At 49.7% G+C, this 27471-nt stretch overlaps 1 protein-coding gene across 2 annotated transcripts in view; it reads left to right on the forward strand.

The window, feature by feature from the left end:
* The first annotated feature begins 1360 nt into the window (after window positions 1-1360).
* FRMD4B (FERM domain containing 4B) overlaps window positions 1361-27471 on the forward strand; it is a 115227-nt gene continuing 89116 nt past the window's right edge. Inside the window, exon 1 of one of the 2 annotated variants that reach the window (XM_013091821.5) lies at window positions 1361-1593. In XM_013091821.5, the coding sequence (XP_012947275.4) occupies window positions 1576-1593 (18 nt within the window). In that variant the 5' untranslated portion in view covers window positions 1361-1575. Of the gene's footprint in view, window positions 1594-8849; window positions 8989-27471 lie in introns of those variants that run through there. The other variant, XM_072044147.1, reaches the window with a different exon arrangement.

The following is a 27471-nucleotide window of genomic DNA, read 5'->3' on the forward strand; positions in this document are numbered from 1 at the left end:
CTCTTTTAGCATCTCGTAGTCTGTGGGTTCCTATGGGAGTGGATGCTGTGTAACTGTGCTGTTGTAGCAATGGATGAAACCCACATAGAGATTATCCTTCATGTATAGCCATCTGCATTGGCTGCACTGACTTTAACAGCAATTTTTAAAGCATAGGCTCTTGTGGATTATCTGCTTGCTTCAGTGAATACAAATCAACTTGCTATTAGATTAAGACACAACAATTTCCATATCTGGAAAGTGTCAAATTAGTAATGGTAAAAAAAAAAAAAAATAAAATAAAAAAAATAATAACATTAAAGTGTCATACAGGTTGCAATGTTCGGTCAGCAATTTAAGTAAATGGCTGCTTGTGAAGAGCACTGGAACTGGGAATCCTTTACAGGTTAATAAAATGGAAAATTTAGATCTGTCATTCATTAGACACGACCCAAACTACTCTAATCCTCTCCCATGAAATCACCATCTTCTGAACTGTAACATGTTAAGTATACCTAAGAAATAAAGCTGATTTAGTACCCTTTTGTACAGATGTACCCCTGAAACAAAGGGCAGTGAGTTCCTCACTTCTGTGAGCACCTCACTTTTGATCTAGTTTGGTACCAAGAGAGAAGGGTAGAGGAGAACTATCAAGGAGCTGATTACAATTTAATCACTGTGGTGATTACCATGTGCTAATTAAAGGCCTGCTGCTGTGAGATGCTGTATCCTTTCAGTGCCTTTACGGACCAGTTTTTCTACTGATGGTGGCTAGTCCTTTCCAAATGAGCAGGGTGGGATTTTCAGCAGCGCATGCAGGAGCCCAGGTTACTTGGGTTTACATGAGGCAGCTGCTTGTGGATAGCTTCTGGAAGCGCCGTCTAACAGTGGTCTAACGAGAGATTTTGTTTGTTTGTTTACACAGTACAAACAGACGTAAACGCTGGCTCTCTTCTAGACATAAAAATTTAATGAACTCGGCCTTCTGTGCTAACCTCTGTGGGCCAGAAACCCCCCTTTCCATTTGTTTTAGACTCAGTCACAAGAAGAGAAGAAAACCAGGCGTACTGGCTTCCAAGCTGTCTGATTATAAAGCCCTCAGTCTCTGTGAGACAGTTACACTGCCCTGAAGTCAGATGTTTAAAACACGCAGCAGGCTCTGTGGCCTAGCGCCCCTCTCCATTTCTCATACAGAGACACCTTCAGTACCATCTAAGTCCTCACTGCCTTTTTTGGCTTTTTTTTAAACCTTCTAGAAGTTAAGATCCCTGCACTACCACGCTGTGGAGATTAACATTTGTAGGATGTGCAGATGAAGACTTAATGGCCCTGACTGGCCTCATCTGGGGCCTCACCTGCCCCTATTTAAGCTCAGGTCAGGGGTTTGGCTCTTTCCTGAGCTGGTTTGGGTGAGTGCTGATCTTCAGCTTGGTTACGTCCCTGCTTGGCTGCCCACAGCCTGAGCTCTCTGCCTGGCCATGGGGCTGCCTGGTGGTGTGTGCCCCTGGCCGAAGGTGGCAGCTGCCTCAGGGCCTGCTCTGCTCAGGTACTGCAAGGCTGAGCCCTGCCCGATGAGATCCCTGTCCTGTGGGGTGCATGGGTGCTCTGACAAAGGTAAGATCAGCTCTATGCTGTTCTTTGACAAAAAACAAATTTCTTAATATGTTCTTTAAATTCTATGGTGTGTTTTGCTAGTATTACACTGGGGAAGTGAGATTTTGTGCCCGTGTTGTGGGTATTGAGCAGTGCTTGGAAATGTTATGGTGTTCAGTCTAACTTGTGAGCACCAATAGCTTTGGTGAACTTCCTATTGATGCATTTTCTTTGAGGTATTGTTTCCATGTAGAGGATTTGAAGCATAAGGGAAAATATGTTGTTGAAGTATGGCTTGGGTGGTAACCTTTGTCATAGTCATTCTTGCTGTCCTTTTTTGAGAACATTGAACATGTGGCTTTAACTTCATGGATCTGTATGACAGTCTTGTTTGATTCCCAGATGGGTCTTGTGATGGACATGCTTGTAGGCTCTCTTCCTGATACAGGAAGAGGTCAAGACTCTCCATGAGTGTAATTGCATGGTTCACTTACTCACCCAAAGTCATTTTGGAGTACTCCGGAGGTTGAGAGCTCTAATGGAAGGTCAGCAACTTCATTTTAGATGGCTCAAGGTCAGAGTCTGATCTAGGCTGCATTAGTGAGGAAGCACAGCAAATCTTGTAGGTTAAGTGTTTTTATTCCTTCTTGACACCACCATAACAGAACTGGAATGTACCCTTCAGAGCAGTTTAATTTATTATGATCAAATGAACAGGATTTAACAAACAGGACCCTGTTTTTCGGAATTCAGTCTATTGACTGTCTCATGGTATTTTTAGTTGGTTAAATGCCTCTAGTGTTATGCTGTTTTCTGTCTTAATGTGTCTCCATAGTCTGGCTGGCCAAACGGGAAAACAAAAAGCCCTCACATCAAACCCACATGTAGCCATTGAGATCTGCCTGACAGCAAGAAGAATAGTTGTGCCAATGGTTTATGGCTGTCAAATATGCCTGGAGTTAGAAGCAAAGTAGCCTAAAGATTTCCTCCTGACATTGGAGGACAGAAATACGTCTAAGTGTAAAGTAATCCTTTTCCTGATGCATCAGAAAAAGCTTGACAGCCTTTGCCTACTAAGCAAACACATCTCAGGAAAACATGGTGGTGGAGAATTGGATTGGGCACATTGCGGAGTTGTCTGTAGAAAGAAACTAATGGATAAAGTGCTGAGAGCGTTTAGCTTACATTTGGATGGAAGCTTACCTAGCATCTGCAAGCAGACTTTCTCCCCTGCCTCCTAGAAGTGATGTAGTTGTGGCCACTGGCTCTGGGTATGTGCACAGTGGCTGTTTTTTCATCTTGCCTGCACATGCATACATGTTGAGTCTCCTGCAAATTAGTGCTTCAGGGTTAATGAAAGAGCACTTCTAGAGCCCGTCTTTATGGACTGCTCTAATATATGAGGCTAATAAATACCAAAGTGCATGTGATTGACATTTGGGTCTCCACTAGAATCCAAAATGTAGTTCAGCAAAAACCACCTGAAAAGAAAAGGAGGAAGTCCTGGAGGAATTTTGGGCAGAATAAGCCTAAGGATGGATTTGTGTGGAGGACAGGCTCAGGAATGTGGCTTTCCTGCTGGTAAGCCTGTTGACCTTTGTTATCCTCAGCTATCTCCATTTATAAAAATGAGGGACACTGCTAATATTAATCTTCATAATGTGCTTTTGGCTCTCCTGGTGAGACTCTGGGTATTGTTTTCATTAATGCATGACAAGGCCCATAGGTCTCCTTGATACTAGAAGGCCAGATTTTAACATGTTTGGATAACATTTTGAAATATGGAAGATGCAGCTTTTTGAATCTCTAGGGGCTATTATGACTCCAGAAATAACTGGGGAAAATGAGTGAATTGTTTGCTTTCAAAAATTAATAAATATTCCAAATCAGTCTGGAAGTACAAATGTAATGATCAGGAATATGAATGTAAAACCCCTTTCTGATTAGATCTAAATATATAGGGATATGAAAGAAACATGCAGAGCAGGATCTCTTCCATTATTAATGATGTTGCAGACATAATGTGTTTCTGGAAAGATACGCTCCTCATCAACAGCAGTTAGAAAACCATGGACTGCTACAATCATGGGTGAAATGCTGTGGAGTGTGGGGTGGTTGGACCAAGTGGTTGTAAAGAGCTTCTCTGCACTTAGTAACTTGCCTTTGATTCTGTGGAAACAGTAGATAGAGCACGTAGTGAAGCAGGGCATGAAATGCAAGAAAAGCCCAGTAGATTGTGCTATCAGCCATCAAAATTGCCATCATTCGTGAGAGAACTGAGTTTCAGTGATAAAAGGGAAAACATCTATGCCTTCAGCTTATTTTCTCTTTTTATTGAGTATAATAAGTTTTGGAGAAGGTGTATAGCACCTGGGTGTGTATTTCTTGTCCTACTGTTAGGCTGTGGAAGTGCCTCGTGTTTAGGAACACTGGGGCGATTAAGGGCCTGGAAACCAAATGTGAAAAATTCAGCTCCTGCTGCAGGCTTCATCCACAGTCTGAGCTCATCTGTTGTGTTAACCTGCGTGTAGGAGATTTCACCTACAGTATAAATGAACAATACGAGGAGGTGGAATAGATTATTGCAAGCTCAGAGTGGAGGTGCAGGGGGATGACCTGAGTGAAGCTCCAGTTCACTCATCTAATATCAGGCTCTTGAGCTCGGGCACCAAGTTAGCCTGGGTGGAGAAAATGAAAGGAGGGGAGGTTATCATTGTCTCCCTCTAACATGGAATAAAACATGTGGCTTATAACGGTTTCTCTTGCTTGAAATATAACAAAATCTGTCCTTTGGGGGAGATGGAAATCAGATCTGGTGAAATGCCTTTGGAGATGAGAAATGTCTCTCTGCATAAAGAGCCTGGCCTAGCTGGGCCTAGCCCTAGTGGGCCTTCAGGTAACCCTGTAAGCAGCCAGCCAGACTGCCTCCAGCCCCAGCAGCACTCCCTTGGTAGCTGCTTTTGGGGTAATTGCTTGCTTAGGTTTTATGGGTGGACTAAAACTGGTCTGTATAAGCAGACTTGTAGAAAAGAGCAAATTGTCAACACTAATGGATTTCATAATCATTACCATTTCTAATTGCATTTATAGTGTTGTAGGAGAATACCAGCTAACAGAGCCACATTTGAGATGTGTTTGAATGAAAGCTGATGATTGTACAGTAATGTTTAAGATCATTCATTGTTAGGCATCACTAGGAACCCTATTTTTTGTCCATGTTTAATGCTACCGATTTAGCATTCAGCAGAGTCCCTTAGAATTGCATCAGTGTGCCTAAATTTAAGGCATAGGTTTCCTCAAAATTTGAAGAGTTTGAGCTCTTTAAAGCTTATGCATTGTCAAGACAACTTATGAAAGCATATAGTGTAACACAAGGTAAGAATGTTTGTTTTACATCTGCTTAGTGAGGCTAAGGAGAGCCCAAGAAGCCAAATGGGGGGACCAGTGCTCTGAAGATGTCAATTTTTAGTTAATTCTATGCTACGGTAAGACTGAACAGTGCTATTTTCCCTACTTCCCAGTTTTTGTACCTGTAAAATGGGGACAGCAACAAGAGTCCTTTGCAAAACAGCTCAGGTCCCTCTGAGCACAGCAAGCCACGAACAGGGGTTGTGTAGTGGTGCAGAGGTGGAGGAAGGCACTTCAGCACAGCCAAGCCTTTTAAACTCAGCTGGCACAAGTAGGCTGCTCACATCTGGAGTTGCTGGTGCCCCAGCGATACCCCAGGAGCCCTACTGAAAGCTGAAGCTAAGCATGTATAAATGTAGTTGCTGAATTTGGACCTTGTACTTGAATTCTGATGTCTAGAGGTTGCTTTTCAGAGTTTCTCAGGGCTCAGGCCTGCTGTTGTATTTTTATAACAATAGTTTGTGTGTTTTGGCAGTTAAGGTAAATTACATCACTTTACTCTTTCCACATTTTATTTACCTCATTTCCTTTTCTAAAAATACACAAAAGATGACTATTCAGAGTATAAGGCACACTTGATACGAGTCTGAAATCAGATGTAGAAAAGCCAGCAGCCCCTTGTCCTCCGCTTCGTTTAAAACACATCACCCACATCACGCCCCACAAATAGATGCTGCTTGTGAAAGGCTGAGGTAGGAACAGCCCCAGGCTGCTCTGAAGAAGCAAAGAAAGGAGGATGGAAAGCAGGAAAGGAGAGGGGGTCTTCAGCTTCCTCTCTGGGAGGAAGGCTGTGCTGGTAGGAGGAACCAGGCTCTCAGCGCCGCCGTGCTCTCTGCAGCTGCCCCAAGAGCAGCTCTCTGATGTCTTCTGCAGTTGACTCCAGTCTATCTTGGCATGTTGTGTGTCCATACTGTAAAGGTTTGTGTATATTTGAACCTCCACCATCTTTTTGAAGAAGGAATATGGATCCCTTCTGAGCTGGTTGCCATCCTCCTCTTCTGGAGGTTTGTGCTCTGCCACGGGCATGGAGCTCCAGCATGTGGCTGCTTATCTGTGCTCTAGCACAGATCAGCAACAACAGTGGTTTGAGCTAAGCCAGCTGACTTTGCCTGAGAGTTGGGGAGGGATTATGTTTTTCCTGCCCCAGAAGAATCTGGAAAAGGTTTTTGGTCTCAGCCTAAACTTCAAGCCTTCCTCAGAACCCCAAAACCTGGATAGCTGCAGCTAGCATGCCTGGGTGAAGAGTGGCTGTGCAGAGAGCGTGAAATACAGCCTGAAGTCTGCCATGCCATCACTCCAGTGATGCTTGTTTTAGGATCTTTATATAAAGTCATGGCTGAACTCCATAAACAGCCCGTGTCTTTAGTAGGGTCTCCCAGCAGAATGCTGCAATGGGCTAGACTAGAAGCCCATTTAGCCTGGCATTGTACTGCTCATCCTAAATAATAAATGTTACCCACTCCGGCGGTTTGTACAGATTAAAATCAATGATAGATCTCAGCAGAGAGGCAAAGTACCTCTTAAAACATTAATATTCCTCCTTTACTATAAAGGGATTTTGCAGAGCACTATGGTCAATGCTGTAGTCTACCTTCCAAGTGAGGAAAAAAAATACAAATTCAGTGATTATTCTCAAGAGATCTTTAACCCAATCTGTTTTAGGTATTTATCCCCTAAGCTTTAGATATTTGCTTAACAAGAAGCTGATATCCAAAAAGTGCTTTGGGGCTTGGAATGCGGGGTTATATTACAGACTGCCAAACCTCCAGGAAATGCACTGATGGACTGTGCTGCAACACATTTCACTTCCAGTTCTGAATTGTGCCAACAGCTCTTGGCCAAGGAAGGTGAAAGGACTTCATGAAGTCCTGCTTCAAGTTCTGCTCCAAGCTGTGGACTAAAGTGGTTTTTTTCCCCAACCCTGACACCTGAAAGGCAGCCCTGCAGCCTCCCTCTCTGTGCTCAAGGCTTGTGTTCAGGTATAATACCGTGGCCCTGCATGTGAGTGTTAGGGAAGCACCCAAAAGGGCCTCTGCAGCCAGGGCAGTGCTGCTTTGCTGGCAGCCAGGAGATGCAATCATCTGATGTTGGTCTGGATCTGTCCTGAGCTTAGTTCTGTGTTTGTGCTGCCACCTTGGCTGAAGGTTGTGGGTTCCTTTATGGCTTGCTGCGAGTCTCCAGGCACACCCCACCTGCAGGTTCCTCCCTCTGTGCTTTGCTTGGTCTCCCTGCTGTTGAGGGTGAGAGACCTTCTGGGTTTGTGGGACACCTGCCCCATGGGGTCCTGGTCCTGGTTGGTGTTTTGGGGTCACATACAAGCCAGAAGGGGCTGCATAACTTAAGGACTTCTCCATGTTGCCTTCATCACATCAGGTCTTCTACCATCACTTGTTCTCTGTGCACACTTGGTTCAGTTGCACCATTTTCTACAAGCCTTTGATTTCATTATAATGCAGCTATAAAACAGATGAAGAGTATTTATTCCAGCTACTATAAATATCGGCTGACCTTCTTTCTTCAAAGGAAGCTCACTCCTGTCTCTAGACTTTGATTTAGGATTACTTATGGAAGGCAAATAGATGCATACATCACATCATTAGGGGAAATTACATTGATATTTTGAAGTACTGCGTGCAGGAAGGTTGGGATAGTGAACTTCAATGGCTGAAATAAGTAGTGGTGGAATTCTTTGTGATACGTGGCAATCTCTGGGGGAGGCTGTGTGCATATTCTGCAGGACAGAGCCCACTGGGGATGGGGACTTGTAGCTGGAAACTGGGCAGGGATGAGACTGGTGTAGTGATAAATGTAGCAGTAGCTAAGATCAGGGCTTGGTGTTTCTGTGGATAAATACCAGGGGATTGTGCAGGAAGTGCTGTGAGTGCAGGGTTGTGCTGAGTGAAGCAGGTGCGGTGACTCTGCAAGGTGTATGGCAGAGAGCTTTGGAGAGTGATGTACAAAAAAGAGACAAAGCTGGGGTATGAGCCCCAAGTCTGGGCTGCTCAGAGCAGGAGGGATGATATTGCCACAGTCATGGCAAGAGAAAACGCACCTGGGAGCATCTTCTGAGTCCAGACCAGAACCCCAGAGGAAGAGAAGGAAGAAGATCCCCAGGAAGTCTCAGCTAGCCTGGGAAGGATGCTGTAAAGCCGAGTTCTGTGAGTGCAGATGGGGATACAGGCAAAATATGTAAGCAAGCTGAGTTGTTTGTTCCTCTGTTTTAGCCAGGCACTGGGTAGTTGGGTGCTGTACCCTGAAAATGTGGCCCACAGGAAGGTGTGGCCCTGCTGGGGCTGATCCCTTGTTCCTTACCAGAGGATTCCGAGGCAAATGGATCACGTTTACCTGGGAGGATTTCAACCTTGTGAATTATTAAATGCACCACCAAGGATTTGTGAAACTTTGGGAAGGACCCCAGCCTGCTCCTTGGTGATAAACGGAGCTTTAGGGTGCATTTCCTCACCCTGAATGCCGCAATAGCTTGTTTGGGGGAACAGATGGGACTTGCCACGGTGCTGCTGGCTCCCGGGGGCCCCCCGCCCGGTGGTGCATTCACCCGCACCCCCTCTTTCTGTGCCAGCCCCGAGGCTGCTGCTGCTCCCCGCTCGGCTCCGGGCACCGAGGCAGCGACAAAGCAGGGATCGTGGCAGCCCAGCGCGGCTGTTCCCGAGCTCAGCCCATTGTTCCCCGCCGCAGCCGGGTGACAAAGGGGCTGCCACAGCCCCCGGAGCTCAGCGCCCCCATCCCGGGGATGCTGCGCCCGGCCGGGGGCGCGCAGGGCGGGGGAGACCGCGGCCGGCCCCGGAGCCCCCCCGGTGCTCTCCGGGAGGGGAGAAGGGGCCGAGGGGGCCGGGAAGCGGCTCTGCCCCCACCCCCGGGCCGGGGGGGCCGGCGTTAAGCCCAGCCCAGCCCAGGCGCCGCAGGGAGGGCGGCCCGGGCGGGGATGCGGGGCCGGGCTGGGCTCCGCCGGCCGCCCCCCGTGTGGTGCTGAGCCCCGCCGGAGCCAAGGTAAGGGGGGACGAGGGACGAGGGGACACGGGGGGAGGATGAAAGGGGGGGGGCTCGGTGCTCCCGCAGCCCCCCCTGAGCTCGGGATCGGGGTCCCCGCGGTGCGGGGGGCGCTGCTGGATGCTCCCTGCCTGCCGCAGGCTGTGCGGAGCGGGGACCCGCTGCTGCCCTCGCCCTGGCGGTGCCGAGCCGGGCAGCCGGGGCTGGCCCCGCACATGGCTGGGGACAGAGGGACAGCCAGCCAGACGGACAGCCAGACGGACAGCGGGGCGCTGGTGCCGGCCCCAGGCCGAGCAGAGGAAACCCACAGCGCTTCCTCCCGCTTTTGTTGCCGGGCTTCGCCTTCCCGGCTTCGCCTGGCTTCCTCCCGGCTCCCAGAATAGCAGGCGGCATTGCTGCCTTCCCCGCATTGTTCTCGGGGTGCTTCCTCTCGCCTCGCTCTTCCTCCGGCTCCGGCCAGAGGCAGGTTCGCAGCGCCCGGAGCTGCCGGGTCCTGCCCTGCCTCCTGGGGCAGCTTCTCCTGGCCCCTCGGTGTGAAGCCCCCATTCTGTCCCCATTGCCCGGAGGAGGTTTAAACTGCACCCAAATCAACTTTTTTAGCAGCTGCTGCGTGCTCAGGGTGTGATGCTGGTGGCCTCTGCGGCGCTTTGCATGGGCTGGGGTGATGCTAGGCACTGAGCCCCTAACCCGGGCTTTCCAACCCAGCTGTAATGATGGGAAATAACCTAATGCTTCAATTTTGACCATGGTGTGCCCTCTTTTCTTATGTGGGACTAGGTGGCCCACAGCTGTGTTGAGTGTAGCTGGGGACTTGCATTGAACACCTTGATCCCGGGCAGGGGAGGTGAGCGTGCCCATGGTGGCTGCAGGAGGAGGTCCAGGGAGGAGCTGGGTCAGGAGCTTGGGTCTGAAGCTCTCCATCCCCACCTCCTGCAGCATGCTGGTGTTACCCAGACCCGTTTGGAGGTGCTCCTGGGTCTGTGCTGGGCCAGAGGGTGGCCAGTAGCTGCTGGCTGCAGGACCGGGCTGCTTACGGGGCTTTGTTCCGTAAGTTCTTACTTAGGGTTTTACCTAATGGGAAGCAAAGAGCAGCTGAGCTCATTCTTGTAACTTTAGCAGGATTCCCAGCAGTGAAGTGGCCTTTAATCAGGTCTTATGTGGCTGCAGCTTGGGAGGTCTTTGAGCAGCAGGAGGGCACTGGCTGGAGAGCTGCTCTGTGGGCTGGGGACACTGCAGGGCTTCCCTTAGGGCTGCTTCATGCAGAGGTGGGGATGTGTCTAGGAACAGCTACCTGCTTTCATTTGTGGTCTCGCTTTCTTGAATGATTCCTTGAAGATCTTAAGAGCTGCTTCTGCAGGAGTTAGCAGCGCTTGCCTTAAAGATTTATATTCCCTGCAACTGAGTGGGTTTCCAGGTTTGGTCTGGTTTATCCCAAGATTTATCGTGCTGATTTCCTTGGACTTCAATGGGTGCAGCTGTGTCAGCCTTGATCTTTTCAGTTTGATTCTAATGTATTGAACATGTCAAAAAAAAAACAAAACTCAGTATGAACATGCACTTCAGTCCATTAGAAATGTCATCTTTGTCAGAAGGCAGCAGTTGTACAGAAACCTTTCAATCCATTCAGTGCCGGAATGCCGTAGCTTTGAACACATGAATTCCTGAGGTCTGTCACACAGGTGACTGTTTTCCTGTGGTTTGCCATGGTGATGCTCGCTTCATAGGTGCTGAAGCTGGGGTGTTTTTGGGCTAGTGAGACAAAATGCTCTCTGCCCAGTGGGGCCATGGATAGGCACCCTGGGCACAGGCCAGCCTGCCCTGAGCTGCTGGTAATTAAAGCAGCGGAGGGGAAGGGAGGCTCACTGCAGGGCTTACGCAATTTTCAAAGATCTCTTGCACATCATCCTCTTTTCTTCCTCCTGTGCTCCTTAGTGTCTGCTGAATGGCAGAGGAGGGAAGGGGATGCAAGGAGTGGGGCAAATGGCATCCCCTGGCATCAGAGGCCTGTGCCTGGTGCACCTCCAGTGGAGACGGTGGCTCAGTGTCAGGTGCTTTTGTGAGCGGTAGTATAAATTAAAGCTCGGGGATGAGCAGGTTGGGAGGTTAATGAGATGTCTGAACGGAATTGATTTTCCATACAAACTGGCTATAATGTTTTCTTCACTTTCTCCCTGTCCCTGGGATGCTGTGTTTCAGCAGTTGAAGGATGTAAGGAGCAGCAAAAGGGCTGGAGGCATGGGGAGTTGTGGCAAGTTGGAGAATGTGGCTGGAGAACCTCTGTCCTTCTCCCTAGGTGTGCTGACACAACTTTGGCCAGAGTAAGGGAGCTCAGGGCCCAGCCGGTGGTGTGCCAAGGGGCAGACCCCGAGTTCAGGCGACGTGGGAGCAAGGTGCAGCTCGTCCTGAGCTCCTTTAAGACCTGCTTAAATCACGATTCAGACTTCACTCGTGGATTATATACCAAAAAATCTTAATTTTTAATGAAAAAGCAGTTCTGTAAGAGCTTAATACCAGGCTTCAACTTGCTGTTTTTCTAACTGTAGTGCAAGTGAAACAGTTCCCATGCTTAAAGGGGAAGCTGGAGTGAATGCAAGGGCTGCCTGCGGACAGCAGCTTTCACACAGCAGCACAATTCTTGCGTAAGGTCTCTGAGCAGCTGAGGACAGCTGTGGAGCACCCGTGTGGCAGGTGAGGAGGATGGAGCTGCTCAGATCACCTCACCACTGCAGGAGGGGCTGGTGGGAGGGAGGTGTAGGCTTGGCACCTCTGCATTTGTGATCAGAGCTCAGATAAACCAGTGTGTGCCATTGCCACGAGGCTGGTCGATGCTTCAAACTCTGAGGTTGTGGTTACGTCTAGGGCTGAGTGCACTGAGTAGGTCACTACCGGGCATTACTGATAAATGAGCTGTCCCCTTATCTCATGGGCCTGGCCATCAGCGTTGTATGGCAGCAGTTAGTTATGGGAACGGTTCTTCGGCTGGCTTAGAGCATGTATATCTATTTTTTAACAGGCTAAGCAGTTTGCATCCAGTGTAATGATGAAAAGCCACAAGGAAAGCTGCTATTGTTTGGCTGCAGCCGTTTCGAAGCATTAAGCCTTCCTCTTGCCCCCAACCATAATGCATCAGTGCTCTCAGCAACTGTTAACAATTCTGTGGTTAAATGGTGTAGCTTATGGAAAGGAGGCATTTTTGGTCTCGTGCTTTTTAAAGCAACACAACAAACCACCGAAACGTGGCTCCTCCAGGATTGTAATTTTTGGAAAGCGTAGATTGCACGTTGAATACATGCAAACTGTAATTTCAGCTAGCCCTTTGTTTTTGCTTAGCCTGCTTACAGGGTTCTTCCCCAAAATCTTCCCCCGAAGTTGGGGAAGGATGTGTTATGGTGATGCCTTCTCGGCTTAGAGCCTGACCTGGTTGGTGGTTGCAGTACATAGAGCAGGCAAGTTTCAGGTTTTCTGCAGCTGTCACAACTTCAGTGCCAAGGAAGGGGACTTGAGTACAAAAGAAGGATGCTGAAGAGAAATGCACTTCTACCATGATCATCTTGTTAGCTCTTGGCTGCTTTAACAAACCACTATCAAAGCCGTTGTCCAGGACCTTATGAAGTTCCCTCAGACCTTCAGATGTCCAAAGCCCTGACACCGAGGTCTTTCCATTCCTCTGCCAGTGCAGGAGGGGTCCTTGCTCTGTGCCTCTGGCTCACGGCTGTAATTTTTCCAAATCTGGTGAGTGCTGGGTGTGACCAGAGCTGCTATGGTGTAGTTATGGTGCCAAATGAATTAAGCTGCTGCTTTGTTGGTCTTAAGGGCATGCGTGTGATCAGTTACTGCTGGTACTGATCAGCACTGACCAGTTGAAATCATCACAGCCTGCTTGGCCGTGTTCTGCTGTGTGCCTGTAGCTTTGCAGTGGGAGGTGGGTACCCCAAACCCTCTCTAATATGTGCAAGATGTGTACCCTGCGGTTTTTCTAATGCTAATGTCTGAGCTATGCTTAGTTTCTTTGAAAGAGAATTCCACAGTCTGGTTAATCTCTGTTTATATCAATCTCTTACAATTAATCCTCTATTTTTTCAGATCCTCGTGCGTGAGGCGGTTTTAGAACCCAATCCATTTACCTTGTGTTGCGTTACAAACAACCTCCCTTTTCCTGAAAGCAGAGACAAAGCGAAAATGGACACTTGTGCGTATTCTGCAGAGCAGTGGTTATTATTCCTGTGGTGTTTACATAAAATATTTCAGAGAATTATCTTTTCTCCCTGCAAACATTCCAAGAAAGATTACTTTCAGGGCTCATCAGTCCTGAAAAAAAAATTATAGGAAATCCAGTAATGAGAGAAAATCCAATGGTGAAATCTTGATCCTCTTGAAATTAACTGGAATCGTGAGGCCAAAATTTTGCCTGGAGTTTTACTTAAGAATTTCCTTGGAATACCGTTTGTGTGCTTCAGAGCTGTGGAATTGCACAGCTTTACTGAAATACCACTTCCCATGTGTTCCAGCTTTATTCATAAATGATCCAGCTGATTTTTCCCCCTCTTGAAATGAGGCCTAATATGATTAGGAAACTCCTGGAGTATTTTGATTGTTATTAAATCTACCATTTAAAAACATCAGCAAATAGTTGGGCACCCTTTCTCCTTATTTCCCAAGAAGTCCTAGAAGGACTTGAGCTCATTACGAGCATCTTGGGGCAGAGACTGTTTTCTGTTGTTTAGAAACAAGCCTGAAAGCAATAACAATCACTGGAGATCTTGGAGAGCACTTGACTCAGCCTGCCCTGGCCCACGGAGCACGGCGGAGGCTGTGGCTGTGGTCAGAGCGTGCTGAGTATTTTCATATGGCAGCGCTTCATGTGCTCATCCCTTTGGTTTAAGGCTCGAATAAGAGATGGAGGATGATGATGTGGTGGGAAGATGTAAGGAGCAGGAGGCAAACTTGGGTTTTTGGGGGGTGAAGGAGCCCCCAAAGCTGCCAAAGGAGGAGAGCAGCTCCATGGGGCAGTTCCAGACCTGGCTGGGCACAGCACAAAAGGCAGCTGCCATCCGTAGTCTAGCCTCAGGCTGAGATCATAGCATATTGATGTATTTTATCTGACATAATACCTCCAGAGACACTGCAGTGCTAAATGCATGGGCTACAGGAACGCCGCTGCTGCATCAGTCCCAAGAATCTCGCTTGGCTCTTATGGGAAGCAGATGGACACATGCTCAGGAGCTGTTGTGCAAGAGAGCTCGGTCTGAAGCAACGCTATAAAGAAAGCAATAATTAAAGGTAAAATGCCTTAAATATCAAAAGACTAAAAGATTAGACCTCAACGTGGTCTGTGACATTTGTCCCTGAAAGCAGTTGGGGTAGAAATGTGTACCTGGAGCATGGCAAGCATCTCCAAAACACTGGTCCCCAACTCATGGGGGTAGCTACCAGTTGTTTCATGATAGGGAGGTTTTCTCCTTATTCTCCTTACTTTCATTTAGTTGTAAGGCAATCTCTTATTACTCTTTCTGTTTTAATTTAGGCTTATGTTCCTGGTTTAGAAAGCAAACTAATAACCCTTCCAGAATGCAGACCCAGCAATTTAAGCATATTTAATTCTGACACCGATTATCCTCTTGTGCATAATGTGAAGGAAATATCTTTATTTGCAGGAATGATGCCTGGGAGCAGAATCTAGCTGAAAGCAAACTTTAAATGACCAAAAGTTTAATAATACTCTTTCAGTAAAATGACAGCACCGCGTGTGAAAGCTGTGTATGGAGCATAAGGGGGAAACATGTGGAACTTGAAAAGGATGTGCTGCAGTGGGAGTCGTTCCAACCTCTACCATGTTACTTGCCTGGCTTTGCAGTAAAATACAACAGTTTTTAAACACTTGTTCCTCCCCCAGTACCAAAGAAGCTTAGCATAGGGTTGATGAATTCTAATGCTTTAGTTATTAAAATACAGTTGGAGTATACTGAAAGCGAGCTTGTCAGTGTAATGTAGGAGAGATGTGAACCTGTTGTGTAGATAATGTACTGGAGTTTCTGGATACCTGGACTCAGTTTTCTTTCATCTTTTAAAACGAATGTTTAAGTAATGAACTGAACTCTTCTAACACTTGTCTCCACACTGAAAATTAATCTCACCTCCTGATTTAGCAGTCTCTGCTCTTGTGCACAGGAAAAAGCTTGGAGAAGTGATGTTTCCTAATCATTTCTACAGCATGACCTGGTCCTGCCTGCATGGGAGTCAGAAATGGGAAGCTCCAGGAGGTGTCTGTTTGGCAGCCTTGCTGCTGATGCATTATCTGGCACGGAGCAAACGTTTATGTGCTTATCTGTCAGTATTTCCTAATGCTGACCATGTGAGTCTGCTGCTCTTGGCAAAGCGTAGCTCACTTTCCATGTTTTAGCCTTCATTGCACTTACAAGTAAATCGCCATAAGGGTTGGATTCGAGTCTCTGCTGGAAACAGAGGAGCCATCTAATAAGCTTTCTGTGGAACAGGAGGTGAATTGGAATTGAAGTCTAATAAGTGAACGGGTCCCAGTTAACCTGAGACATCCGGGGGTGTTGGCAAGCTTGGCTTGACAGCTCTTTTATAGCAGTAGTGTGAGGCAGGTAAGGAACATGCCAAAGCCGAAGCTTCCCAAGTTTGTCCCTTTGGATTGATTATTGCTGGGGAGGAGAATAAAGCAGTGTGCTGTTCAGAGAGCAGATGCAGGGGGGAGCCAGGGGTGTATGTGTCTGGGCTGGGGTTACTGCTGTCATCAAAGCTCCTGCCTTTCCCTTGCAAACCTTGCTTGTCTCTAAAAATCATGGGGCAGGTGAGTTCAGTGACTTTAACCAATTGCTTGCAGCCTGAACCTCATTTTTAACCCTGTGCTAGTGGCTGTGATTGCTGGTGCAGTGCATTAACATCTCCTCCTTCAGCAGCTGCACCCTATCAGGGCGTAATGTGCCTGTTAGGGTGCGCTGCACCTCTTCTCCTTCCTGTAGGGGAAATCCTGTCCCCTTTTCCCATCTCTTCCACATGACTTGGCTGTAGCCTGGGGTGTGCAGCAGCAGAGATGCGGGATGTGCATTCAGATCCGTTCGAGTGCCATCGCTGCTGCGTGGGATCTGGGTGGCAGCAGCAGCGAGGCTCCCTGCTTGCTCCAACACTTGTCTCCAGCTCTGTTGCTTCAGTGCAGGGTGTCTGCCTGTGCTTTGTGGTAGACTGCATGTCTGGCACTTCCTCTGCAGAGTTGTAATTGCTGTTTTTACATGCTAGTGCTGTTCTGTAGCCCTGTCCTCTGAAAATAAAATGTGGAAAAAAAAAAAGTCAAGAAAAGCTGACCCTGGGTGGGGCAGGGCTGGGAGCAGCAGCCAGAGGAAAAACAAAGGGAACTTGTGCGAAGTAACACGGGGTGGCAAGTGTGGGACTGCTGCAGGGAGGCAGCTGGCCAGCCCTTCTCATTAAAAGCTTCGCCCAGTGATTCCAGGTAAGTGGAAAAACAATCGGACGTGCTCTTCCACACCATTGCTGCGCTGTCTGTGGAGCTGCTGAATGCAGCATGGGAGCAGATTTCCTGCTCCTGTGGCTGTTTGAAAGAAGGACATCGTGTTGTTCCCGTACCTTGCAGCCACTGCAGAAGCATGAGGGCAGGCCTGGGAGGTGCCAGAAGTTGTTTCGTGTTTTCTCCTTTATTTTTGGTGTGCTGCTGACTTCTATAGTCGCAATCCTGCCTCTTCAATGTTCCTGCAAGCTGCTCAGCCCCTCACTGACTAATGCTAAGGTGTGTTGGCCTGTGCTGAGCAGCTAACCCGAAATAAGGGTGGGCACGCTTTGGTGGTGGAGCTGCTGGGCATTTTGGTGCATGGTACAGAGACAGCAGGTTGCTGGGGAGGCATCATGTGCATGGCCTGGCTGAGCAGCCTGCCTCACCTCTCCAGCTGCAGGTGGGCTTGGTGCTGGCAGTAGGGATCTGCTGGGAGCCTCCTCCTGCCCCTGGGGGTTTGTCTGCAGCCTCGGGCTGTGAAGCGGTGCTGTGCCGAGCTGCTGGATGTGATGGGCACACAGCAAACGAAGCTCCTGCTTCCCTTCTCCCAGGAAGTCTTACTTGCTTCCTTGAAATCAGGAGGAGGAAGAGATGTCCCGTTGTTAACTCCAGGCCTTTCTGTAGAAGATCTTGGTGCTTGCAAGCAGCCGTGCTGCTGGCTGCTGCCCAGTGCCCTGCTCTTCCTACTCAAACGAGTCAAGTCGGTTGTTTTACAACAAACTTGGAAGAAAGGGAAAATGTTTTTGTTTTTTTTTGTCTATAAGCTACATGCTCAGCATGCAGTTGTGAAGTGTACCGTGTCCGTCTGGCATCTTGTGCTGAAGAGCTGGCACAGAAGCTTTGCAGGATGCTCAGATACTCCTGGCTCTGGTGGTGGCAGGGGCAGCGCTGCAGCTCTGAGTGCTGCCTGGGGAGGCAGGTCCCTGCCTGCTGCCGTCTCCAGCTGCTCCTCCAGGCCCCTCCTGGTCCCGCTCGCTGTGCTCTGCAGCCCCTGGGCCTCTCCCAGCCCCGGGGGAGGCTTTGGGGAGGCCGTGCCTCCCGGGGCAGGAGTGGGAGCTCCTGTTGTGCAGGAAGCGATGGCTGATAAGGCTCAGGTTGCTGCGCTTCCCAGCCTGGTATCCAGCGCTTCTGGAAGGGAATGAAAGGCTTTGAAGGGGGGTTGTTTGGTGGGGAAGTCTGTAACAGATGAACCAACACCTGGGTGTAGCTTGCTTTCTTCTCCTGGGGCTCCTGCAGATGTGGGAGCAGCCTCTGGCAGCAGTGCCCATCACCTCAGGCTGGAGGGACTTGGATCCTTAGGCTGCACATCACATTCAGTCCCTGATATTGCTGGCTCTTGTGCAAGCCTTGTCTGGGGCTGTGTGATTTGTGCCGTACCTCCTCTAAGCCTGCAAGACCCCCGGTTCCAGCCTGCTGCTGGCTACCAGGTAGGTTCAGCAGAGCCTTCCCAGCCACGAGGATCTCCTGGAGCTTGCCCATCGTTACTGTTCCTTGTCCTCAGCAGTGCTGTGTGGGTTTGCAGAGCAGCCCTTTGCTGATGGAGCCCAAGAGGCTGAACCTGAGGCTCCTGCCATCAGCTGCAGGGGCTGGTTGTGTGTGGGAGACTCAAGGAAGGGAAAGGTGTTTGTGCATGGGAAGAAAAATAGTGGAAAAGTTAAAGCAGTTTTTGTTGAACTGGGAAGATCTGCCTGAAATACTTTGTGAGTGGTCTCTTCTGTGCATGGCGCATGGAAGTGGTGTGGTGACTCCCGAAGTAAGTGAGGTGATGCTGTAAGGCTGCTCACAGCACAGACCAGGTGTGCAAATAACCACCAAAGCACAAGGAGGTGTTTGGGCAGTGCAAAGAAACCCACTGGCAGGTATTTGATGGGCGCAGGAGACCCATTCAGTGCCGTGTCATGAGGTGGTAGTGCAGGAGGCTGAGGAAACAGGTAGGAGCCTGGCTTGGATTTGCTCCATTTTAGCAAATTCTTCAGATAAGCCCGTGCCAGGCACCAGCACGTTGGCCTGAACAACAAGCAGGAGGCTTCGAGGCAGAGCTGTGACTGCAACAGGGTAAGTTTGGGACCAGACACGGATGGGGAGCCAAGGGGGGGGCTGCTGTGCCTGCAGGAGGCTGCTCAGTGTTGGTGGCTCCGAGGGGCTGGCCCGGGCTTCAAGGAAAGGATTTATTGACTCCCGTACATAACTCCATGTGCAACTTCCATTTATTTTGTTCTATTGTGACTTTCTTTCTGAAAACAGCTCTTTGTGCTGCATCCTGATCTGTTCTGCATAACAGATGTAGGACGAAGCACGGCACGTCTCTGGGGGAGGAAGGATTTGGAGGCGTTCAGTGATGGTGCTTTGGGCCCTGCTCAAGCACAAAAGGCTTTGAAAGTTTTGGTTTGTCCCTTCGGTGCGCAATTATTTCAAGCAAACAATTTCTCTGAAGCTGTGCCGTGTGCCTGAGGGGAGGATGGGGCAAGACGGGAGCAGGGATTAAATTGCAGCCTCCCCCAATGCCTTCGGTGAGCTGTTATTACAGGCTGGCAATATCAGCTACTGAAGTCATTCCTCTGAAAATGAGGTGGTTCTCTGAAGCACTGCGCTCCTGACAGGTGCACGTTCAATTAAAGTGCATTTAACTTCATTCAGAAAAAATCAAGATGCAGGTATTGATTAAAACAGCTCAGCCGTGGGCACGCAGCCCTGCCCTGTCCCTCACCTCTGCTCTGAGGCCACAATCACAGCTGCTTGTGAGCTGGGCAGGGATGTGCTGCATCTCCCCAAATTTTGAAGACGACCCTTAATAGAGGGATGTGTTTTGCATGCTCATCATTCTTAGGAAACTAACCGTGAATGTAAAGTAAACCTCCAGCAAATATTGTGAGGAATGGCACATCCCCCAAGCTCTGGGAGAGCAATTCATCCTGCCATAGTCGATTACCTTGTCCTGGAGCTCCATCTCAATGAGCGCTGCATGGGTGGCTACAGTAAACCTGCCTCCTTGCTTTTAATATGTGTCTCTAGTACCTGATATTCAAAATGGGATTAGGAGAGGTGAATTGCTGCTGAAATTGGTAATAACAGAAAGCAAACCTGTCTGACAGCATCTGCTGCCTTCTGATCTGCTGGGAGCAGGCAAAAGAATCCTTAATTAACTTTTTTGCAAGGGTGGGGTGCTGTTTCTGTGCAGGATTCATTTAGGAAAGGCACAGCTGGAGTTGCTGTTGCCCGAATTCCAGGAGCCTAATGAATTGCCCCAAATTAGCTCCTAGCCTGAAGTGGCTGCTGGGTTTGAGGGGAAAAGCTGAAATGGTTGCAGGGCGGGGAGCTGACTTGGGAGACTTGTGAAAGCTGGGGTAATAACGTGTCAGCTCTGACCTGCTGTTGTCTGAACCACCCCAAAAGCTGGTTACCAAAAGCTCTGTGCAGTTCCTGCCTTGTTTCTCTGCCTCCTGTCTGTGTGAGGCTGCTCAGCCTGGTGCAGGGGTTGCATCCAACCTGCAGCAGAAGAAAACCTCTTTGTGCATGGCCTAACAAAAAGGGTCTGGGGTTGGGGGCTGAGGTGGCCCTGGCTGCACCTGAGGGCACAATGCTGTGCTGCGAGCTGTGGCTGAGCGCTGGCACTGCCCTGCCCTGGGCCTGGGTGCAGCAGCATTCACGAATGCCTTGAATTCTGGCCTCCCTACCCACTTGCTGTGTGTCTCCAGCTGCTCCTGCGTGGTTTCTGTGCATGCACGCAGCAGTCGGATGGTTGGGAGCTGCCTCAGCTGTTGGAGGCAGCGGTGCTGGGCTTATCTGCGTGGTGCTGAGGGCTTGCTGCTGATTGCTGTAGTAGCAGAAACGTCCCTTCCTCCAGCAGAGCTCTGGAGGATGAATTCTGAAGGCTTTCCAGTGCTGCTGTGTGGGGATGGGATGTGTGCTGAGGTGCTCTCAGCAGAGATGCTCGGTGAAATGCGGAGCATCTGGCTTTTGGGGCTGCTCTGAACCAGCAGAGCTGGGCTGCTGCTCTCGTTAAGAGCTTGCTGAATCCAAAGCTCACATCGAACCAATGGAGTCTGTTGGAGTTTGGGATCAAATTTTCAGAGCTGGGGATTTTAAAGTTTTAAATGCTGCGGAGCTGTAGCCACGTTTCTGTCTGTTCCCGTTTTAACGGCTCTGAGGTGACTTCTAAACCTGCTCTACATATCCTGTGTGCGGAGCAGTGCCAAGCAGCCCCTTCTTGTCAATTCTGTTAGAAAATCCAACTCAGCTCCAAAACAGCAATGAACAACAGCTGAGAAGTGGTGCTGCTGCTCTGAGGGAGAAACCTGATAGAGCAGGCTCCACATCTTTGCTAAATTACACTGGGAGCTGTTGCAGTGAGCAGGAGCGCTGCCACGTGCCCATGTGCCGGTGAGTTACGAGCACATTATCCTGCTGCTGGGCACGGAGAGCCTGTGCTGGAACACAGCTTATCCACCAGCTCTGCTCGCTCAAAATATTTGTCACGTCATCTTTTCTCTCCTTGTTTTAGAAGCTCTCACAAGGCATGAGCAGATCGATCCTTCCCTTCTCGCCCCCAGCCCTCTCCCCATCACCGCGTGGTCTCTGGGGCTTCTCGTGGTGGTTTTGCTTCCTGTGCTGCTGAGGTGTGAGCAAACCTTCTGGGGGGGGGGCTGGCTTCAGCCCAGCGCTCCTGATTTAAAACCAGTGCAGGCACTTGCAGAACAGGATCACCAAATCTGTTTAAATTACCGCTGCACTGCCTGGCTGCAGAGGAAAGAGCCAAACCATGCACAAAAATAGTTGATACTTCTATGCCCAGCTGTGCATTTCCATGGAGGGGATGTTTATAGCAGTGCAACGGGAATGCACGGCACATAAGTACAACATATTCCTGGGGAGGCCTCTGCCAGGGAAAGGAATGAGATAAATCCTCTGGGCTGCTGGCAGGGCAGAGCAGCAAGCTCACCAGTTTCCCAGATGGATTTCATTTTGAGGACACCTGTGACACCTTCTCCCCCCATCAGTGGGTGTGAAGAGCAGGTCAGCTGCGAACATCCCCGAGCAGCAGGGAAATCTTGGAAAGGCCCTTTTCTGGTTTCAGAGCTGAGCTGCTGGTCTGGATGGAGGAGCAGCTTGAAGCTGGCCGCTCCTGTTCGTGCAGGAACCCTTGGGGACAGCTGGCACCTGCCCTGCTTTGGGAGAGGAGCTGCACCTCGGCTTCAGTTCCTTGCCAGGTGGCAGCTGTAGCTTCTTTGCAGGGTGTGCAGAGGGTGCAGCCTTCTTCCACACCCTGCAGTGTCCTTGTACCCCCGGAAGCCCCTTGGGGTGGTGCTGGCTGGCTCTGCACAGGGATCTGGCTCCTTGCGTGCCTCGGCAGGAGGGGAGGCGAGCGCACGCTGCCTCGGGCTCCTTGTTCTGTGTTGCTGGACCTGTCTGACAGCAGGGCTGGGGTTTGCTCTGCCACTTTCTTCATTCTACTTAATAGATGCTTGTGGGCAGCCAGTAATCAAACCCAAAATGAAATGCAGAAGACGGGAAGGTTGCAAATGCGAGATGGATGAGCTTTCAGCTGCGTGCGTGGGACTTTGCATCTCCGGGGATGTACGTTCGTAAAGGCTGCGTTTGGGGATGGCACAATGGAGACCTAATTACAGGCCTGTTCTGTCACAGCTGTGCTACCCTCTTGTGCAGACCAGGCATGCATTTTGGTTTCTCAGGGGAAAATATTGTGTGTAATTATGTATTTTAATTTTATCCATATAAGCTAAAATGAAGAATTTCCCATCCTTTTATTCTCTACCAGTCATGCCTGTCCTTTTCCCCCCTACTCCTTTGCTGGTGACTCTGAATTTTTACCTTTTTTCCCCCTCTTCTGTCGATTGTCTGTTTTCATAGAGGTTAGGGGGTGCCTTTCTCTGGGTCACAACTGGAGACATCACCAGGATTTGGGCTTCTTGCTCACTGCATCTGCGTGTCTTGGGAGCCACGAAGTCATCTGGCTTTTTCCCAAAGCTGTGTTTAAGACGTGGTATAACAGAATTCCCTGCAGGAGAGGTGGTTTTGAATAGAAGCCCCCTTGAGCCTCGATGCTGAATGCCACCCAGGACTCAGAAATAAGGAGGGTGGCGAACTCTGCATGAAATCACCATAAAGCTGTAGCGAAGTCCCTTGAGCATCTCTAATGTGCTGTGATGGATGGGAACCTCACAAAATAGGCGTTTGGATGCTTTTTTTAAGAAGTCTGTCACAGCACCATTGCTGACACAAAAAAAAAAAATCAGTACAGTGAACGAGCTCTTCTTACTTCCTTCTCTCTGATAGAAAAATAGGATTTTTTTTGGATTCAGCTGCTGTTTTTCTTACTGGGGAAGCATTTAAAACATTTGTCAGCAGGTGTAGAGCCTGACTGCAGTTTTTTATTGCGTGTGTGTGGAGGAACTGGTTTGCTTTCCATGGAGCTGTTCAGGACAGAAAATGGAGCTGGGAGCTCAGCACATCGCCTCCCAAAGACTGCTCGGGGGAGCCTAACATTGCAGGGCAGGTTTGTTGCATTAGCCTTACATGGCACACAGTTAAAAACAGTAAGTGAAAGCTGCTTTAATTTCTACTTTCACCTCTTCTCCCTTTTTTTCTCCCGTGCTCACCCTTTGCAAAGGCATCCCGGAGCTGTGAGGTGCAGCAGCACCAGGCTGGGCCCCACGGGGAGCAGCTCCTGGCTCCCTAGCACAGCCCGTGCTGTGATGTGCAGCCACTTGCAGCTTCTTGGCTTTGTTGCAGGAGCCAAGAAATCAGCAGGATAAGCATTTTGGGGCAAGTGGTACGAAGTCTTACAAACTCAACCCCCTGTGTTTCTGGCTTGTACACATTGACAGCAGTGGGAGGTGTCTCTGCCTGTGCCAGGGGGGCTGGAATTAGGGGATCTTTAAGGTCCCTTCCAACCCAAACCGTTCTGTGAGATTTTGTAGCATGGAAGCAGTCCTGTGAGCAGATGGCATTTGCATAACACTGTATCAGGACCTCTCTAAAACCCAAAGTGGCTTTCTCAGCTGCAGAGATTATTTATTTTTTGCTATAAATAATAAACATTTTTTTCAGCAGTAGTCCCTGCAGGGAATACTGATCAAGGCAGTTCCTAAGATCTTGGAGCATTGTCTCGTAAAGCTGATGTGCAATCGGGTTGTGGTGTCTTGGGCTATGTACCTGGGCAGCTTCCCACCCATGGCTAGGTGGGGAAGTGTGTGGTGATGCTAAGATCTGCCCTTGCTTCACTGTGCTGGGTGTCTTACCAATACAGGCTGCTGAAAGGTTCATTATTTGGTGCTTGAAGCGTGGTCTGCAAGGATTCATTGATCTTTGTAAAGCAATTTGATCTTTTGCTAAAATGCAATCACGTCTCATGTTCTGTTATCACTGTGAAATGGAACCGGTGGTGACTCTGAATGCAGGACTCCTGCCAGGGAAGGGTTTCTTGACTTGGTTCTGATGATAAATTGTTTTTTAGGAGCACTGGGTTATGTGGGGGGAAGGACTCACTTCTCTTGCTGCTATGGCATCAGGTTGGGGAATTGGAGGTGTTTGGAGGTGCCCTGGTCTTACAGGGGTGAAAATGGTGTTAGCTGGGGGCTCTGGCTTAGGGGAGGCTCACTGGAGTTTAGGTTGCATCCAGGTGTAAGGCTTCTTGTGAGATAGTAACAAGGCTGAAAATTGGGACAACTTCGCTTTCATGGGTATTGCTGAAGACTAAAAAACATAGCTCAAGTGCCTAGATGCTAGTGAGCAGAGGCTTGAACGAGGGAGAGCTGCTTCTCTGTGTTGTGGACAGCCTCAGACAGTAAATAACTCACTTTCTGGGGCCTGATTCAAGCCTTCAGAAGGCGAGCTACCTGCTCATGGGCTCAGCAACATCAGCTACCAGGCAGTCTTGGAGCAGCACCCTGCCAGTGTTGTTCCTGCTCTCCTGCACTTGCTCTGTTCCCAAAAGTTTAGGCAGCTGCCTGGATTTAGCAGAAATAGTTTGCTGGGCAGCACCTTGCTCAGATACCCCACAGAGGGGCCAGCAGGTAACAATTCCTTGGGACCCCACCTTGCAGAGCTGCTCTATGCCTCCAGGCAGGAATTTTAATACTCAGGGTGAGCAGAGCCTGTGGCCACAGCCTGCTGGGTGATTCCCTGCTTTGGGTCTGGGCTTTAAAGGCTTGCAGGTGGGCTGGGCTGGGTTTCTGTCTGCAATGAGCACAGTGCAGCTCTTGGGAATGGGACCACGGGATGTATGCTCCCACCAGTGCTAGGTGGACTTGCACAAGTGAGGGGGTGGATAAAAGTGGAGATGGTGCTTAAAAAAAAAAAAGTCTTGAATGCCCTTCAGGGCTATAAATCTGCTCATCAAATTCACAAGTGCTTTAATTACAGAAGAGGTCTGTAAGCTATTGAAAGGCAGGCGCTCCGCTACCGCCTTGAAATCAAAGCGAAGCCAAAAATCACAGCACCAAATTAATCATCTTTGAGTTAAATCTTGCAAGTAATACTGTATAAACACTTCAGATCCAAAGGGGATTATAGGCAAATACTGAGCTGATGGAGGAGTTTAAGGCTCTTCTGAATTGCAAAGCGGGTGTGCAGCAAGCCTCGCTGGAGCCGTGTGGGCTGTAGGGCAGGCAGCACCGAGGAAATCGGGCTTGAGTGAGAGCAGGTGGCCGTGGGGAGAGGAAAGGTGAAGCTGCAGATACAGGAGTGGCCGAAGGTCCGTGTGTTGGTGGTGCTTTGCCCTCTGTCTGCTCCCAGGAGCTGGGGGGGTGAGCAGTGCTGCCTGGTCCTGGGTAAATCTCTGCCCTCTGGGTCTGCTGATCCATCCGTAAAACAGGCGTTGGCCGTGGTAGGAAGCTCAAGTCAACAGATTGCTAAATATTTGGGATGGTGTTTCCACTTCAGATCACTCTGCAGCGCAGCCAGGTGGGAAATCCTGTGTGACTGTGCTGTGCTGGATCTGCTCGGTCATTGCCACGGGGGAGGAGGAGGAGGTGGTGTCGCACGGATCTTCTGTGATGAAGGAAGCTGATTGCTGCCTTGCATGGTCCTTAGTGCTGGATCAGGAGGGGTGTTTCCAGGAGGCAGTCCCAGACGCTCCCTCACAAAGACAACTCCAGGTTTTCATGCTTTGTATCTCCAGCAGAATACCCATGATTAATTGATGGCTTCATTTCCCTGAAGCCGCGTGCTTGAAGCCAGCCTCCATTATCCTCCCTGCTCAGGCACCTACCCAGACTGTAGAGGAATGACTCAAAGTACACATCACGTTTTTCTAGTATTCCAGAGATTTTCCTCTTTTTTGAAATGCTTTGACTTCTCTTATCACTTCTACCTGCAGTGACTTGCAGTGCGAGCTCTGCACAGCTCATGTTCTCAGATGATTTATTTACCAGTGACACAGCGGAGCCCTCAACACAGTAATTGCAATGACGTGATCATCAAAGCATCAAAGGCAGGAGCCCCTCATTTCTCATCTGCCTTGTGCTGCTGCAGTCCTCCCACCTCTCCCTTTGTGCTCTTTGTTGCCTTCATCCTCTTGGGGAAGGGGAAAAAATCCCATAACCCGATTAAAAAAAAAAAACAAAAAAACCTGCTTGAGTGCAGCTGTAGGTCGTGGCTTCCTTTAGCCAAAGAGCACCAAAATGCTGTCACATTGCCTGGGGGTTTGCTGTCCCTGTCCCCCTCCATGACCAAGTGCTTTATTGCCCCTGGGGTGGCAGGGTGGGGACAGCCCTGCTCGGCTCCATCCTCTCCTGGTGAGAAGCTGCTGGGGTTGTGCTCCTGGGGACCCACCAGGACCATCACTGCCTGGCCTGGGGAGGGCTGGGAAGGTCCCTGGGAAGTGTCTTGGAAAATACGGGTCTTGTGTGGCTTGTGCTGAGAGCTGCACACCACACAGAGCTATCAACAAGAAGTGAGGACTGCTTTTATCCTGTCTGGGAGATTCTCCGTGCAGCTGGAGAACTTGGCATTGAATTGGAAGATTTTGGCCACTGGGACTAAACGTCTGCCTGGGGCACAGGTGAGCAGCTGGCAGGGCTCTGCTCTGTGCCTGGGGAGCAGCCGCAGGGCTGGGTGGGAGCAGAAAGCTCACCTCTTCCCTGCTCTTCTCCTCATCCCCGTGCTGGTTCCTGCTCTGCAGCCCGCACAGGTGCTCCAGCTCAAAGGGGAGATTTGGAGCTCGTCTGTCTTGAGAGCATAATCCTCCCACAGCCTGGAGTCTGGAAGCGGCTCCTCAGTGGGGAGCTGGATGCTGGCGTGGGGATTAAGAAGTGCTGGGAAGGAGCAGCTCTGGTGGCACAGCGTGTGGAGCTGCCTCCTCTCTTGCCAGTCACCCCGCAGCAAGCTGCAGCTCCATGACACGCTAATAGCCTGAGAAATGACATGGGCTTGTTAGTCAGCTTGCTAAATGGACCTAGAGCCTGCAGCAGGAACCTTTCCAGCAGCGTTGGGAGCATCCAGGAACAAAACAAGCTGCAAATGCAGGGTTACTGCGGGCTTTCCTAATGGGATGCTGCTGCTGCGGACCTTGGGGGTGTGGGTGCCTCTTGGGATGGGGCCCAGGGCTCTGCTCACAGTGCTGGGACCTGCTTTTTTTATAGGGCTGGGCTGTGCTGCAGCTCCTCCGAGGAGTGGAGGGGGCCTGTGGGAAGGTTTTCCAAGTGATGGAGGAGCTCTTAAAGTCCAGCTCTGAAACAAATGCTTTCAGGTTCGGCTTAGTGCGTTGCTTTGAAAATGCACTCCTGCTCTCATGTACTGGAGCTGAGCGTGTTCATCTCTGCAGCAGGGGCTGAAACTGCCTCTGGGGCTTTGCTGTGGATCAAATGCTGCTGAGTTTGCTGCAGGAGGAACAGCAGATGGATCATCCACACCAGCTGAAGGACTCGGCTCCCGAGCACTGGGGCACCGGGAGCAGCTGTGCTCGGTACAGGTGGCCGTGTCCCTCTGCTACCCCG

The sequence above is a fragment of the Anas platyrhynchos genome, chromosome 13 (genome assembly GCF_047663525.1).
Source record: "Anas platyrhynchos isolate ZD024472 breed Pekin duck chromosome 13, IASCAAS_PekinDuck_T2T, whole genome shotgun sequence".
NCBI classification, from domain to species: domain Eukaryota; kingdom Metazoa; phylum Chordata; class Aves; order Anseriformes; family Anatidae; genus Anas; species Anas platyrhynchos.